Source organism: Tamandua tetradactyla, chromosome 18 (genome assembly GCF_023851605.1).
Source record: "Tamandua tetradactyla isolate mTamTet1 chromosome 18, mTamTet1.pri, whole genome shotgun sequence".
Taxonomy (NCBI): domain Eukaryota; kingdom Metazoa; phylum Chordata; class Mammalia; order Pilosa; family Myrmecophagidae; genus Tamandua; species Tamandua tetradactyla.
The window spans coordinates 49,955,109-49,968,030 of NC_135344.1; the positions used below are offsets into that span (position 1 = coordinate 49,955,109).

At 36.8% G+C, this 12,922-nt stretch overlaps 1 protein-coding gene across 12 annotated transcripts in view; it reads left to right on the forward strand.

Annotated features, from left to right (window-relative positions):
• The window catches only part of CCDC178 (coiled-coil domain containing 178), a 477,106-nt gene that overhangs the window by 158,014 nt on the left and 306,170 nt on the right, over positions 1 to 12,922 (forward strand). For 11 of the 12 annotated variants that reach the window (XR_013165210.1, XM_077135675.1, XM_077135679.1 and 8 more), the window contains one exon: positions 11,352 to 11,535. The exons of the other annotated variant lie outside the window; for it this stretch is intronic. Coding sequence is in view for 10 of the 11 variants with exons in the window: in XM_077135675.1 (XP_076991790.1) it covers positions 11,352 to 11,535 (184 nt within the window). In the remaining variant the exon portion in view is untranslated. The remainder of the gene's footprint in view (positions 1 to 11,351; positions 11,536 to 12,922) is intronic. 12 annotated transcript variants of the gene reach the window in all.

A 12,922-nucleotide genomic window follows, 5' to 3' on the forward strand; every position in this document is an offset into this window, starting at 1 on the left:
TCCATTTTTTCCCTATATTTTCTTTTTCTTGTCAGATTTCAGAAGTTCCATCCTCCAGTTCACTAATTGTATGTTCTACCTCTCGAAATCTACCATTGTAGGTTTCCATTGTTTTTTTCATCTCTTCTACCGTGCCTTTCATTCCCATAAGTTCTGTGATTTGTTTCTTCAGACTTTCGATTTCTTCTTTTTTGTTCATTCCTTGCCTTCTTTATATCCTCCCTCAATTCATTGATTTGGTTTTTGATGAGGTTTTCCAGGTCTGTTCTTATATTCTGAATTAAATGTTTCAGCTCCTGTACCTCATTTGAATTGTTGGTTTGTTCCTTTGACTGGGCCATATCTTCAATTTTCCTAGTGTGATTTGTTATTTTTTGCTGGTGGCTAGGCATTTAATTACCTTAATTGGTTTGTTCTGGAGATTGCTTTCACTTCTTTTACCTAAGGTTTTCTTGCTGGATGAATTTGTTGTCTCTCTATTCTTTGACATTTAGTTCAGCTTTTTCTGGACCTCTAGCTTAGGTTTTGTTTAACAGAGGAGAATTTTTCAGTTCTTGTTTTCTCATTTCTTGCCCTGTGTTCTAGTTTGCTAGCTGCCAGAATGCAATATACCAGAGACGGAATGGCTTTTAACAAGGGGAATTTAATGAGTTGCTAGTTTACAGTTCTAAGGCTGAGAAAATGTCCCAATTAAAACAAGTCTATAGAAATGTCCAGTCAAAGGCATCCAGGGAAAGATACCTTGGTTCAAGAAGGCCAGTGAAGTTCAGGGTTTCTCTCTCAAGTGAGAAGGCACATGGCGAACACAGTCAGGGCTTCTCTCTTGGCTGGAAGGGTACATGGCGAGTACGGCGTCATCTGCTAGCTTTCTCTCCTGGCTTCTGGTTTCATGAAGCTCCCCGGGAGGCGTTTTCCTTCTTCATCTCCAAGGGTCTCTGGTTGGTGGACTCTGCCTCGTGGTGCTGCTCTCTCTGAATCTCTCATTCTCCAAAATGTTTCCTCTTTTATAGGACTTCAGAAACTAATCAAGACCCACTCAAATGTGGGGAGACATGTCATCCCCTAATCCAGTTTAACAACCATTCTTGACTAAATCACATCAACCAGGGAGACAATCTCATTACAGTTTCAAATATACAGTATTGAATAGGGATTATTCTACCTTTATGAAATGGAATTTATATTAAAACATGGCTTTTCTTAGGGGGCATACTTCCTTTCAAACCAGCAACCCTGCTTGTACGGTGTCTTTCCCCCCCCACCCTGAGGAGGGTCTACGTAGGTATTATAGACCCCAGCTGGATTTTCCCAGACCAAACTGGCCTCCTTTCAGGAGGAAAGAGTCTCCTGTGTCGGTTTTCCCTGAGGATGAGACCCAGCAGGTTGATAGACTTTCCTGTGAAGTCTCTGGGCTCTGTTTTTCTTATCCTGCCCAGTATGTGGTGCTTGTGTGCCTGCAGGTCCCACCAGCATAAGGTGATGCTTTGGAAGACTCTCCCTCTGGGGGTGTGGTGGAGACATAGGAGAGATTGTAGGCTGGTTTTAATGGCTTCAAATTACAAAGCCCTGGTGTCTGAATTCCATGAGGGAGGGATTCCATCTGAGTTGGGCTTCACCCTTCCCCTGGGGAAGGCAGAGGTTCCAGACAAGCCCTCAAAATGAGTTTGTTTCTGCCTATGCCTGGAGCAGTTGCAGCCTGAGGAGCCCTGCCACTGTATCCAAAGGCATCAAGCCTTTGTAGAAACACAGCCACTAAAACCTCTGTTTCCTTCTTTTTTTTTTCGTTTTTCTGTCAGCCCTGCCCCCTTAGCCCCAGGGCAAAAATGAGCAACCTCCACTTTGACCAGGTTCACCTGAGGTGGGGGCCTATTTTTAGTAGTCAGAATTTGTTAATTAATTCCACAATTGGCATTTGGTTGGGCTCAGCCCCTGCTGCTGGTAAAGTTTCTTTCCTATCCGCTCTGGGAAGCAGCTGTGGGGGAGGGGCGCCAACCGCCGTGTCTTGGGGAACTCATGGTTCTGGGGGTGCTCACAGCCAGTCCAGCTGATCTAGACTGGGGTCTGCTGTTGTGTCTGGTCACTGATGTGGCCCCAGGAACTGTTCTGTATTGTTTCTGGTTATTTACTAGTTGTTCTGGAGGATGAACTGAAACGCACACATTGCTAAGCCGCCATCTTGGCCCAGAAGCCCTTTTTTTGTTTTGAGGTGAAGTTCACATAACATAAAATTAATTTTAAAGTAAATGATTCATCAGCATTTAGTGCATTCACAATGTTATGCAGCCATTATTTCTACCTACTTCCAAATTATTTTCATCATCTTCAAAGAAACCCTGTACCCATTAAGCAGATCTACCCATTAATTCCTCAGTCTAGCCCTTGGCAAGGAGCAATCTTCATTTTGTTTTTATGGATTTATTTATTCTTGTTATTTTATATAAAAGGAATCATATAATGAGATCTTTTCTGCCCAGCTTCTTTCACTTACCCTTACGTTTTCAAGGTCGTCCACAGTGTAGCATGTATCAGTACTTAATTCATTTTTATGGTTGAATAATATTTCATTGTATGATTATACCAAAATTTGTTTATTCATTTAATTGATGATGGTCTGTTACCTTTTGGTTATCATGAATAGTGCTGCTGTGAATATTCATGCATATGGATTTGTTTGAGTATCTATTTTCAGTTGTTTTGGGTATATATCTAGAAGTGGACTTACTTGGTGACATTACAATTTTAACTATTTTTCAAACCATCCAACTACAGCAGCTGAACTATTTTACTTTCCCAACAACAATGTATGAAGGTTCCAATTTCTCCACATCACTCTAGTTTCTGCTAAAACAAATACCATACACGTGGGTTGACTTCAACAATGGTAATTTATTGGTTCATGGTTTTAAGACTAGAAGAAGCCCAAAATCAAGGGTCAGCAAAGTGATGCTTTCTCTGTGAAGACTGTGGTATTCTCGGGTTGGCTGTAGACCTCAATCCTTGGCTTTTCTGGCACATTGCAATGCACAAGGCAGCATCTTCTTCCTTTTCTAGGTTCCATTGACTTCCATGTGGCTTTCTCTCTGTAGCCTGGTCTATAAGATCTCTGGTAACAAGATTAAGATCCATCCTGATTCATATGTCCGCACTTTACAATAGGTTCACACTCACTGCAGTGGATTAAGATTAATAACATGATACTTTTTCCTGGGGGACACAATTCAATCTACTGCACTCAGTCTTTTTTTTTTCTTTTTTAATTAAAGTCATTGTAATAGATATGAAGTAGTATCTTATAGTAGTTTTGATTGGCATTTTCTTGATAATGACTAATGATGTTGAGCATCTTTCCATTGCCTATTGGCCATTTCTTTATCTTCTTTGGAGAAATGTCATTTCAAGTCCTTTTTCTCATTTTTGTAAGCAATTGTTGGTCTCTTTGTAGTTGGGCTGTAAGAGTTCTTTATTGTTTCTGGATATGGACTTTATCACATAGATGGTTTTCACATGTTCTATATGTTGTCTTTTCATTTTCTTTAAAATGTTCTTTATGCACAACAGTATTTAACTTTTATTAAATGCAATTAATATATTAATTATTTTGTTGCTGGTGCTATCTAACAATGCAGTGCCAAATCCAAGGTCATGATTTACTCCTGTATTTTTTTCTAAGACTTTTATAGTTTTAGCTCTTATATTTAGATCTTTGAGTTAATTTTTATATATGGTATGAGTTCGGGACACAACCTCATTTGGTGTTTTAATTTATAACATGCGTCTGGAGTTGGAATCCCCTAACCAAGAAATTCTCATTAAAAAATGATCCTACTCAGATGTTCTCTACAGGAATAAACTTCAGATAAACACCACACAAAATCATGGATGCATTCCATTAATCTATCACCTCATCTCTTATCATTCCCTTCCTTGACCTTTACGTTTGAGGCCTATTAAAGTGCTTGGGTCTCCAAACTCATGTTGTTTCTTGTTTTGAATGCTGTGTGGCGGGGGTCACGTTTCATTGTTTTTCCATATGAGTATCCTCTTATTTCAGCACTATTTGTTGAATTTTGGGTTTTGTTTTTTTTTTTTTTTTTGCGTGTGTGTGTGTGCTTTTTTGTTTGTTTTGGGGGTAGGGGAGTGCATGGGCTGGGAATAGAACCCAGGTCTCCCTCATGGCAGGCGAGAATTCTACCACTGAACTACCCTTGAACCCCCCAAACTCATATTGTAAGCTTCCCGTTCTTGGTTTCTGATATCCTGATATTCCTCTGATTGGAATACTCTTCTTTTTTTTTTTAAGGTTTAATCTTATTAATTGATAATTCATATAACAGCTTGGATACCATCTTTTCTCAGAAACTTCCCTTCTTAGTTCCTCCATCTCCAAATCAAGGTGGATCAAGTGCTTCCACTGCTGCTTCCATTATTGTACTTAGTAGCATGGGAATCAGTTTTTCATGTCTTTTTTCCTTCATAAGAGTATAAAAACTGTTGTTTTAATTCAACTTTGTATGCAAAAACACAGGGCTTGACATGTAATCAATGCTCAACAAGTATCTGTTTAACTAACTCTCTCTGGCCCCATATGCTTCTCTTCTAGCACTTACCATGCTATATACAATTAGTGTTGGTTCGTTTATTAATTGCTTCCTCTAGGCTGAGCTCCTTGCAGATATGTTGGCTTTTCCTCAATAAGTGTCAAATTAATGGCATAATAAATTACAGAGAGCTTAATATAAAAGTTTTTCATCCTTAGTTCATTTTTTGCTTCAGTATCTTTGTGCCCCTTTTCTCCTTTATGTATATTTCAATGTCATATCTATTATGTGTCTTACCTCTCTTATGTACCTTTTTTATATTTGTCTTTCTTACTTTTTCTCTCATTGTCTTCTTCTTCATGAAACCAGATAGCACAAAATCAAGATGCATGCTATTGTTATATACTTTTTAAATTAAAAAACTATTTTTGAATCAACTGTATGTGTTATTCAATATGGGTAAGTACTGTGTATATAGTGCCCTCAATTTATATAAATTTAATCTTTATTTACAGCTTGGTAGGTATTTTTATGCCAATATTACAGATAAGGAAATTGTATATGAAACTATCACCACAATTACAGGAGGAGCCATCAGAATATGAATGCAAGTCTGTCTAACTCCAAAACTTATGCTCTTTCCGCTTAACACCACCAACTCCTCTCCATCACTGGACAAGTCTTGGCTCCTATTTCTGACATATTACAGCAGATTGTATATCTGACACTTCCTGACTACAAAACTGTCAAAGTTTATTGCTTTACTATTTCTCTCTCCCTACATTTGGTTATAGCCTTGCTTTTCTTAGAAGTTTATTCTTTCTACTCTCTCGCTCTCTTATTTTTTTTTCCCTTTATATTCTACCACTCACCTGAATCACATGCCCCAAAGTCCCAGCTTTTCTTTTTCCTTAAGATAAAAACTGAAAATTTTTTAAAAGCAAATCACTGATACTTAGTTCTGCATACACTAAGATTCCACTAGAACACCATTTCCCCACTGTACACCATTCCACTACTATTTGCGATGTTTGTATAAGTCATGTAACTAAGTCAATATGTGATCTAGTCCACCTTAAAACTGACAGCATTAAAAGATAAATGCCATGCTTGTTAACAGACTGTGTTCAGTGCTCTGTGCACACAAATACTAGACCTTTTGAGAATAATGATGATGATGCTTGTTCACCTTGTGCTAGCAATGTATAATTTTGTCTTTCAAACCAACCAGCATCCATTTGAAATGGACCTTTCACTTTGGGAACATGTTACTTGAACAAAAATTTCATTTGATTGCTTATTCACATGATAGGCAGGCTTCAAAAGCTTAAGTCAAGGAAAATGAACTTGTTTAGAGATGATTTGAAATAGGTTAATTTGGATTTAGTTTGCTTGAAGTTAAATGTATGGTTTGAATTTCTATTGAGCCATTTTCTTACATCCAAGATTTCAAAATATTCTGAATGTCTTCTTCTAATGCTCTATTTTATCTCAAGCAATACAATGCCATTGTAACTGCAGTGATCCAAAGATGGGGTTGTATAATCGAGGGAAATGAGCAAAAAGCTATTGAGCACCATAAAGATATATTGTTATATTTTATGAAAGTATTTGTTAAGAGTTAACAGGATGATGATTTATTTGTAGAGGTAGCAATTAGAATATTATTGAAGTTGTTAAATAACCTGGAATGCTTAGAATGAATCCACAGGGTACTGTGTTTTTCATACCCATTTAGCTGTATCTCACCAGTCTATTAATTTGAGTTACTTCACGTGAGAGTAGAATATGATTTTTTCAGCATTCCACAGCAAGCTTTTGAATAGATATTCTTAAACTATTTTATAGTTTTAATTTTTCAGCTATTAAAAAGAACATATTAAAAACTATACATGCATCATTCAAAATTAACTACTCACCCATATGTGAACCTACTTAAGACCTTTTTATCAAGAAATTTAAATATTACAAATAAATTTCTCTCGCCATTTCTATTCTTTATCTCTGCAGATGCAAATGAAACCTGAATTTGTTTCTCTCCCCATTCCTGTGTGTTATGGCACATTTCAGTTTGTGCCATAACAGAGACTCTTGGTTCTTAGACTTTCACATCCCCAACATCCTTGTCTTCTATCGTACCCCAGCCACTCTCTCCTATAGTTTTGTCCCAGATCCTGTCATATCTGATGATGGAAACACCTCCTGAACTTAATTTTAAGCACATCCATTCTCTGACTGCTAGCAACTCTCTTCCCAGTTTACTTACATCACTAGAACTCACACTGCAAAAGTTGTGTGACACTTTAAGTTGACCATTCTACCATCCCTACTCCATGTGTCTATCCCACATTCTTGTCTAGTCTTCCTTTCTTACAAAACATAATTATATTCTATCAAAATAATCATTCTTTAAATAACACCTTGTCTCTCTCAAAAAAAACCTCCTCAACTATAGATATCAGGATACAAGCATCTGGACATGGCTAAAGTGAAATAGAAATGTGCTAATTTTTCTTACCATAAGTGGTTCCTGGTTTGGTGGGCTCTAAAGCTTACAGAATGTGGGCTCTCTTTATAAAAAAGAATACAGGAGTATGAATACAAAATACCCACAGCCACTTTAACACCACTGACACATGTACATCCTAATAGAATGATGTTAAACCAATTGTAGTTAAAATATCTTATTTTTTGCTGACTTTATTTAAAAATATATGACCATGTGAAAAAATACTGCTAGGCACGCTCAAAGATCAATGGGTTGGGCCAATTAGAGGCCCTTATGGTTAGGCTGCATTAGCATGACAAGAAACTTGCTTCTGTGTAGAAGTTAACTACTACATTCACAAATCTCAAGTGATATTCAGTACTCCCAAGAAATCTCTGGACAACTCAGTTTCACATCTTCACCCTCTGGTCAATCCTGACACCCACACCCCACTCATTTTAAGCTAATGATCTCCCCTTATAATTCATAGTGTATATAGGTACAATCAAATGAGAAGCAGCTCTTCCTCTTACTAGTTCATCTGCATTCATTTTCATGTAATCTTCCCTTCTTTTACAATAAAATAATACTGTATGTGGGCATGTCCATTACCTATGTACTTCTGAAGTGAATGCCATACTCTTACACAATCAGAAGCTTTGCATTTACAATGATCTTCTCTTTCCCACGAATCATTATAATTTCTGTGTAATTTAATAGCAGATGAACATTATATAATATTGCTTCTTTTACAAATAAGCAAACACAAAATCAACCTTAGCCCTGCATCCCACCCCCACCCTTCTATGTCTTATAGAAATCTTCCTGAATAGACAGTACTCCTGTTTCCATGAACTCACCTCCCATTTTCTATTTAACCCATTTCAATTGGGCTTTTCTCAAATGAACAGATTCTAGAAGCAAGTTCAATTTTTCTCATTAATTTAAAGATATTTTTCATTGTTCCTTTCATGTAGTATTGCTTGGTAAGTCATCTGATGACAATTATTTGTTTGTGGATAAACTTTTTTCTCTAAGAGCTTTTAGAATTTTCTCTTTATACTAAAATTCCACTACTCTCTGTCCAGGTGTGTGTGTGTGTGTGTGTATTTTGTGTGTGTGTATCTGTGTGTAATTTACCCAGTACAGCCATAAGTGGGACTTTTCAGTTGGATAATTCATACATGACTCATGTTGGTTGTTAGTACTGGAGATTTTTCAGCTGTACTTTTGTTACATACATCTTCTTTATATTTCCTGGCCTGTGAGATTGGATAGGGGTATTATGGTTGATTTGTCAATTTCTTCTTACGATTATGCATTTTTCTTTCATCTCAGATCTTTGAGCATTTTGAATATGTTTATTTTAAGTGTTTTTGGCAAAATATTTCATAAAGCTAATATCACCTAGAGTAGACTCATGTTATAATTGCTGGACCTTTGATAATAATATATTCCTTAATGTGTTGTATGCCTTTTTTTTTTTTTTGTCTCCCATTCTGAGTAAGAACATCTCTTTGTTTTCTCTCTCTTTATACCCCCCACCCACCCCCCCACATTCTTACTCATATCTTCCCATTTGTAGCTACCTGAACCCTCTAGATCCAAATTCACTAGTCTTCAAAGTCTGCCATTTATAATGTTCTTTTCTAGTTCCTGTTCTAAGATGATAATGGTGATATCATTAATGCCATTATTGATACGGTAGGCTGCTTGGTTTAATTCTTGGTAGCAGATTCTTTGCCTTCCCAACACCCTAGCTCCTAGCTTTCTGTAAACCTATAGTACCAGTCAGTGGGTCCTTCACAGGCATGGGCACCTCACATTGCGAAGCTGTGAATCTGGCCCTGGTCAACCATTTGGGTGGAATACCTTTGGCCAGTTTCCTACCACTTCTCCTCCACTCCTGCTTTGCTTTTCCGCTCCATTTCTATTCTACAGTGATGATTATCTTACCTGTGACTCTAGCTATGTCTTGTTTGTATTTTCTTCTACATTCTGTCTCATTGCCATGTATTTTGGGCAAATGTGGTACTACAAAGTGTGTACTTGCTGTTTCATCTTGACAGGAAACATATCTGTCTCTTTTCCATAGCGGTCTGATATTTCTCTGTGTCCATATTTCTCTGAATGTTATAATCATACACATGCCTTCATTTTTTCCCTCTATTAACTCTTTTTTCCTTAGTGATTGGGTTTCTATGGTTGTTGTTGAGTTTTGGATCTCTTTTTCATGGAGTAAATTTTTCTTATAATTGATGATTCTTGAACTCATGGTATTTTATATATGATTAGAAAGGATGGGTTGATAATATGGCCAGAATGTTCAATATTTACATTTTGGATATTGAGGTTCATACACCTTCTTTGGGTTATTAGTTATCTGGGATATTGGGGTCATATTATGCTAAATAGAAAAGTATTCATTCTTCTGAGATTCAGATTGAACTTGAGACCCTCTTATGATAGCCCCATGCCTGCCCCATCCATTTCCTAATTTGTTAATTCCTATCTGCAAGTATCTTTGGAATTGTTCGTAGTTACAAGGTGAAGGAATCTCTTGTTTACCATCATTAATCTGTTCCTAAATTTATTCAAGAGCATAGTTTTCTTTATTTTATATAGCAAAAAAATATGTTACCAAGACCCTCAATGCTTTTAGCTAATTTCCTAACCCATAATTGAAACACAGTAAAGTGTTTATATAAGTAAAAACTATCATCTTAAAATGGATAAATGATTAAAACATTACTTCCTAATCCTAAAAAATATGTGGTAGAGAAGTGTTGCTTTGTTTGCAATAAAGCTGAAACTCGTCTCTTGGTGAGAGCTGCATGTGGGGTATAGTTCTCCTTTGATGCTACACATATGCTTTCTAAAAAGTTTCCAAATGATTCTAATGTTCTAAATAATTTTTAAAATATTACTCATGATTTTTCTCGTGTATATTCTATTCTAAAGGTTGGTTGAATTTTGGGGACTCAAATCTAACATTTTCCAAAATAAGTATAGATTTAAAATGCTGCACTGAGAGATACACACATTCAGTGATTTTTGAAATGTTTAAAACAATGAGGTTTCCCTTTTACCAGTAAAATGTTAACAGAGGCAACATGTTGTAGAATACCCCTGTAGGTTCTCTCACATGCCTTAAATATGTGTCTGTTCTTGTTTCTACACCATTCTTATCTCCTATACTTAAATGAGTAAGAATGAGGGATCAGTGCCTCATTGTCAGTTGTTTCTATGCCTTGCTTTAGCAGGGGCTGGCTTGGCCATAATAATCCAGCCTTCTCTGTGTTCTATTAAAAGAGAAGTACTCCTCCATATTCACCCTGGCTATTTCCTCTTGAGCACAGCTACTAGAAATGTGGTCAGTGGCCAGGCATTGTCAGCTTCACTTGGGAGCTTGTTAGAAATGCTGGCTCTAAGGTCCATACCACATCAACTGAATCCTAATCTGGGGGTGAGGTGTAGGAAGCTCCATGTGATTCTTATGCACACTCAAGTTTGAGAAATTGTGCTCCAGTCAATAAATATCAGTATTTCTCATCCTAGTTGCATATTAGAGTCACGTGGGGTGCTTCACAATTGTGATGCTGGAGCTTCACCCCGGACTAATTAAATCAGAATTTCTGGAGAAGTCTTATTAAATGTTTTCCAGCTGATTTGATGTGCAGCTGGGTGAGAATCATTGCTCTGGGTAAGTGGTTCTCAATCAGGAGAGTTTTGCCCCCTAGCAAGGGACATTTGGCAACTTCTATAGACATTTTTAATTATCACAACTGAGGCAATACTTCTGGCTTCTAGTGAGAGGCCAAGGACGCTGTTAAACATCACATAATGCACAGAACAGTCCCCACAGCAAAGAATTATCTGGTCCCAAATGCCAGTTGTACTGAGGTTAAGAAACTCTGCTCTAGTATATGCTTTGGCTTTACTCTTCCATTCACTTCCATTCCAAGTGTTCTCTGGTAAGAACAGCTGTGGAGGTCAAAAAGATTGGTAGAGGTGAGTAAAGAAGGGAATTTGAATGTTCTGAAAGCTAAAGAACTAAGCCCCCAGATCTTTCTTATTGATGATCTTTTCCTTCTGAGACTGGGCACAGCAATTGGTGGTAACCAATAAAAGAAACAGAAAACTAACTGGTATTTTAGGATATATTTTATGCACCCAAATTTTAGTTAAGTGTCTGGATATTTTGTGGGTTTTTTTTGGCAACCTGAAATATGATCTTGTGCCTTTTCTCCATTAATAAATATATTTCCCTCAATACATACTCTTTTTAGAATAATCTTATCAATCTTTTTGCTTCATTCTTACAGTATAAATAAAAAAGCAGATCATGAGTCTGAAATACAGTCTTTGTTGAAGCTGAATTCAAAAAATAATGAATACCTTAAACAACTATACAAGGAAGCTTATCACATTGGTGCTATTTTCCACCTTACCAAATTTAAAGCAGAAGAAATGGAAGAGAAAATAGCAGAAGTGAGAAGAAAATACAAGGTTATGTATCTCTATGTTCTTATTTATGGAAAAAATTTAAATAGCCTGAATTTTATTGATTTAATCTTGATAGAGTTTAATTTAAGGGATAATAATATTTTTTTAAATCACTCCTTCTGATAAATCAGAGGAAAATCACCTGTCCCTAGAGGCCCAGCCTGAACAGAAGAGGATGTGGTGTTAATGTAGCTAATTTGCACTTGTTTCTACTCTTTGCTATTACTGACCAGAAACTACCTGGAGCACCAGGTGCATGCTGCTAGCTCAAGTTCATCCTGTATATCCAGTGCATATTATTTCCTGCTAATGGTAGGAAAAGGGGATGTTGAAGGGGGTGCTTGCACCCCATGTAACATAAGAATAGAAAGTATCTAAATCAGGTGTGCAACTTGCTGGATTTCAGAGTACAAGCAGTTTTTAGTCCACAGAGCTACAGAAACAACTGCTTATGTGCCTCAAACCCACTCCTAAGTGAGAGGGATGATGTCTAAACACTCCCTACTATTTGGCGTAAAGACTGGACAGTCAGCCCCACTCTCCTGCACCTGCAGTACCATATAACACGCTGGTGCCATAAGTCATTCATCTCATACCCACACTTCCCATATTTGGCATCTTCTCACTAAAGACCTATGATCACAAAATTGCCTAGAAATTGTACAATCTGCACTTCATGTCCAAGACCTACTGCTAGTCCTGTTTTCAGAGAAGACTTTCCTTGTGCCATCTTACTTTAGGACATGTGTATTATCTGCCAGTAAAAATTTCTGGACTGGGAGACTAAGGTGGTATCCCACACAGAGTCCACCTGTTCACTTGATATACTGCAACTGCGTCCCTCTCAATGGATGTTTAATGAATTCCCCATATTTTACATGTTCTAAATGCAAAATTATGTGTACTAAAAATTAACCTTGGGCAGTGCAATGGTGGCTGGGTTCAATTTCTGGAACCTGCCCATGCCAATAATAATAATAATAATAACCTTAAAGATTATTTTAAAAATATAAATTATATGATTGTATAAAAGGACAGTAAAACAAATCTCAATAAATTTGAAAAGATTGAAATCATATAGAGGAAGTTCTTGAGCCCAAATGAAATTAAATTAAAAATTATTAATAATATACCTAAAAAAGTCCAAATAGTTGGAAATTAAACAACATAATACTAGTTCTATGGATCACAGTAAATTGGAGAATATTGCAAACTGACTAATAATGCAGTTTGTCATACAAAAATCTGTGTTTTTTTTTTCATTTATGTGGATGTCTGTAGAGGAGACATATCCAAGCACCCACCCTTCCATAGAAATATAAAAAAATCAAGCACAAGCCCTCAGAATCAACTCTTGCAGAATTCTTAAGGACAGTCTGAAGTTAACAGC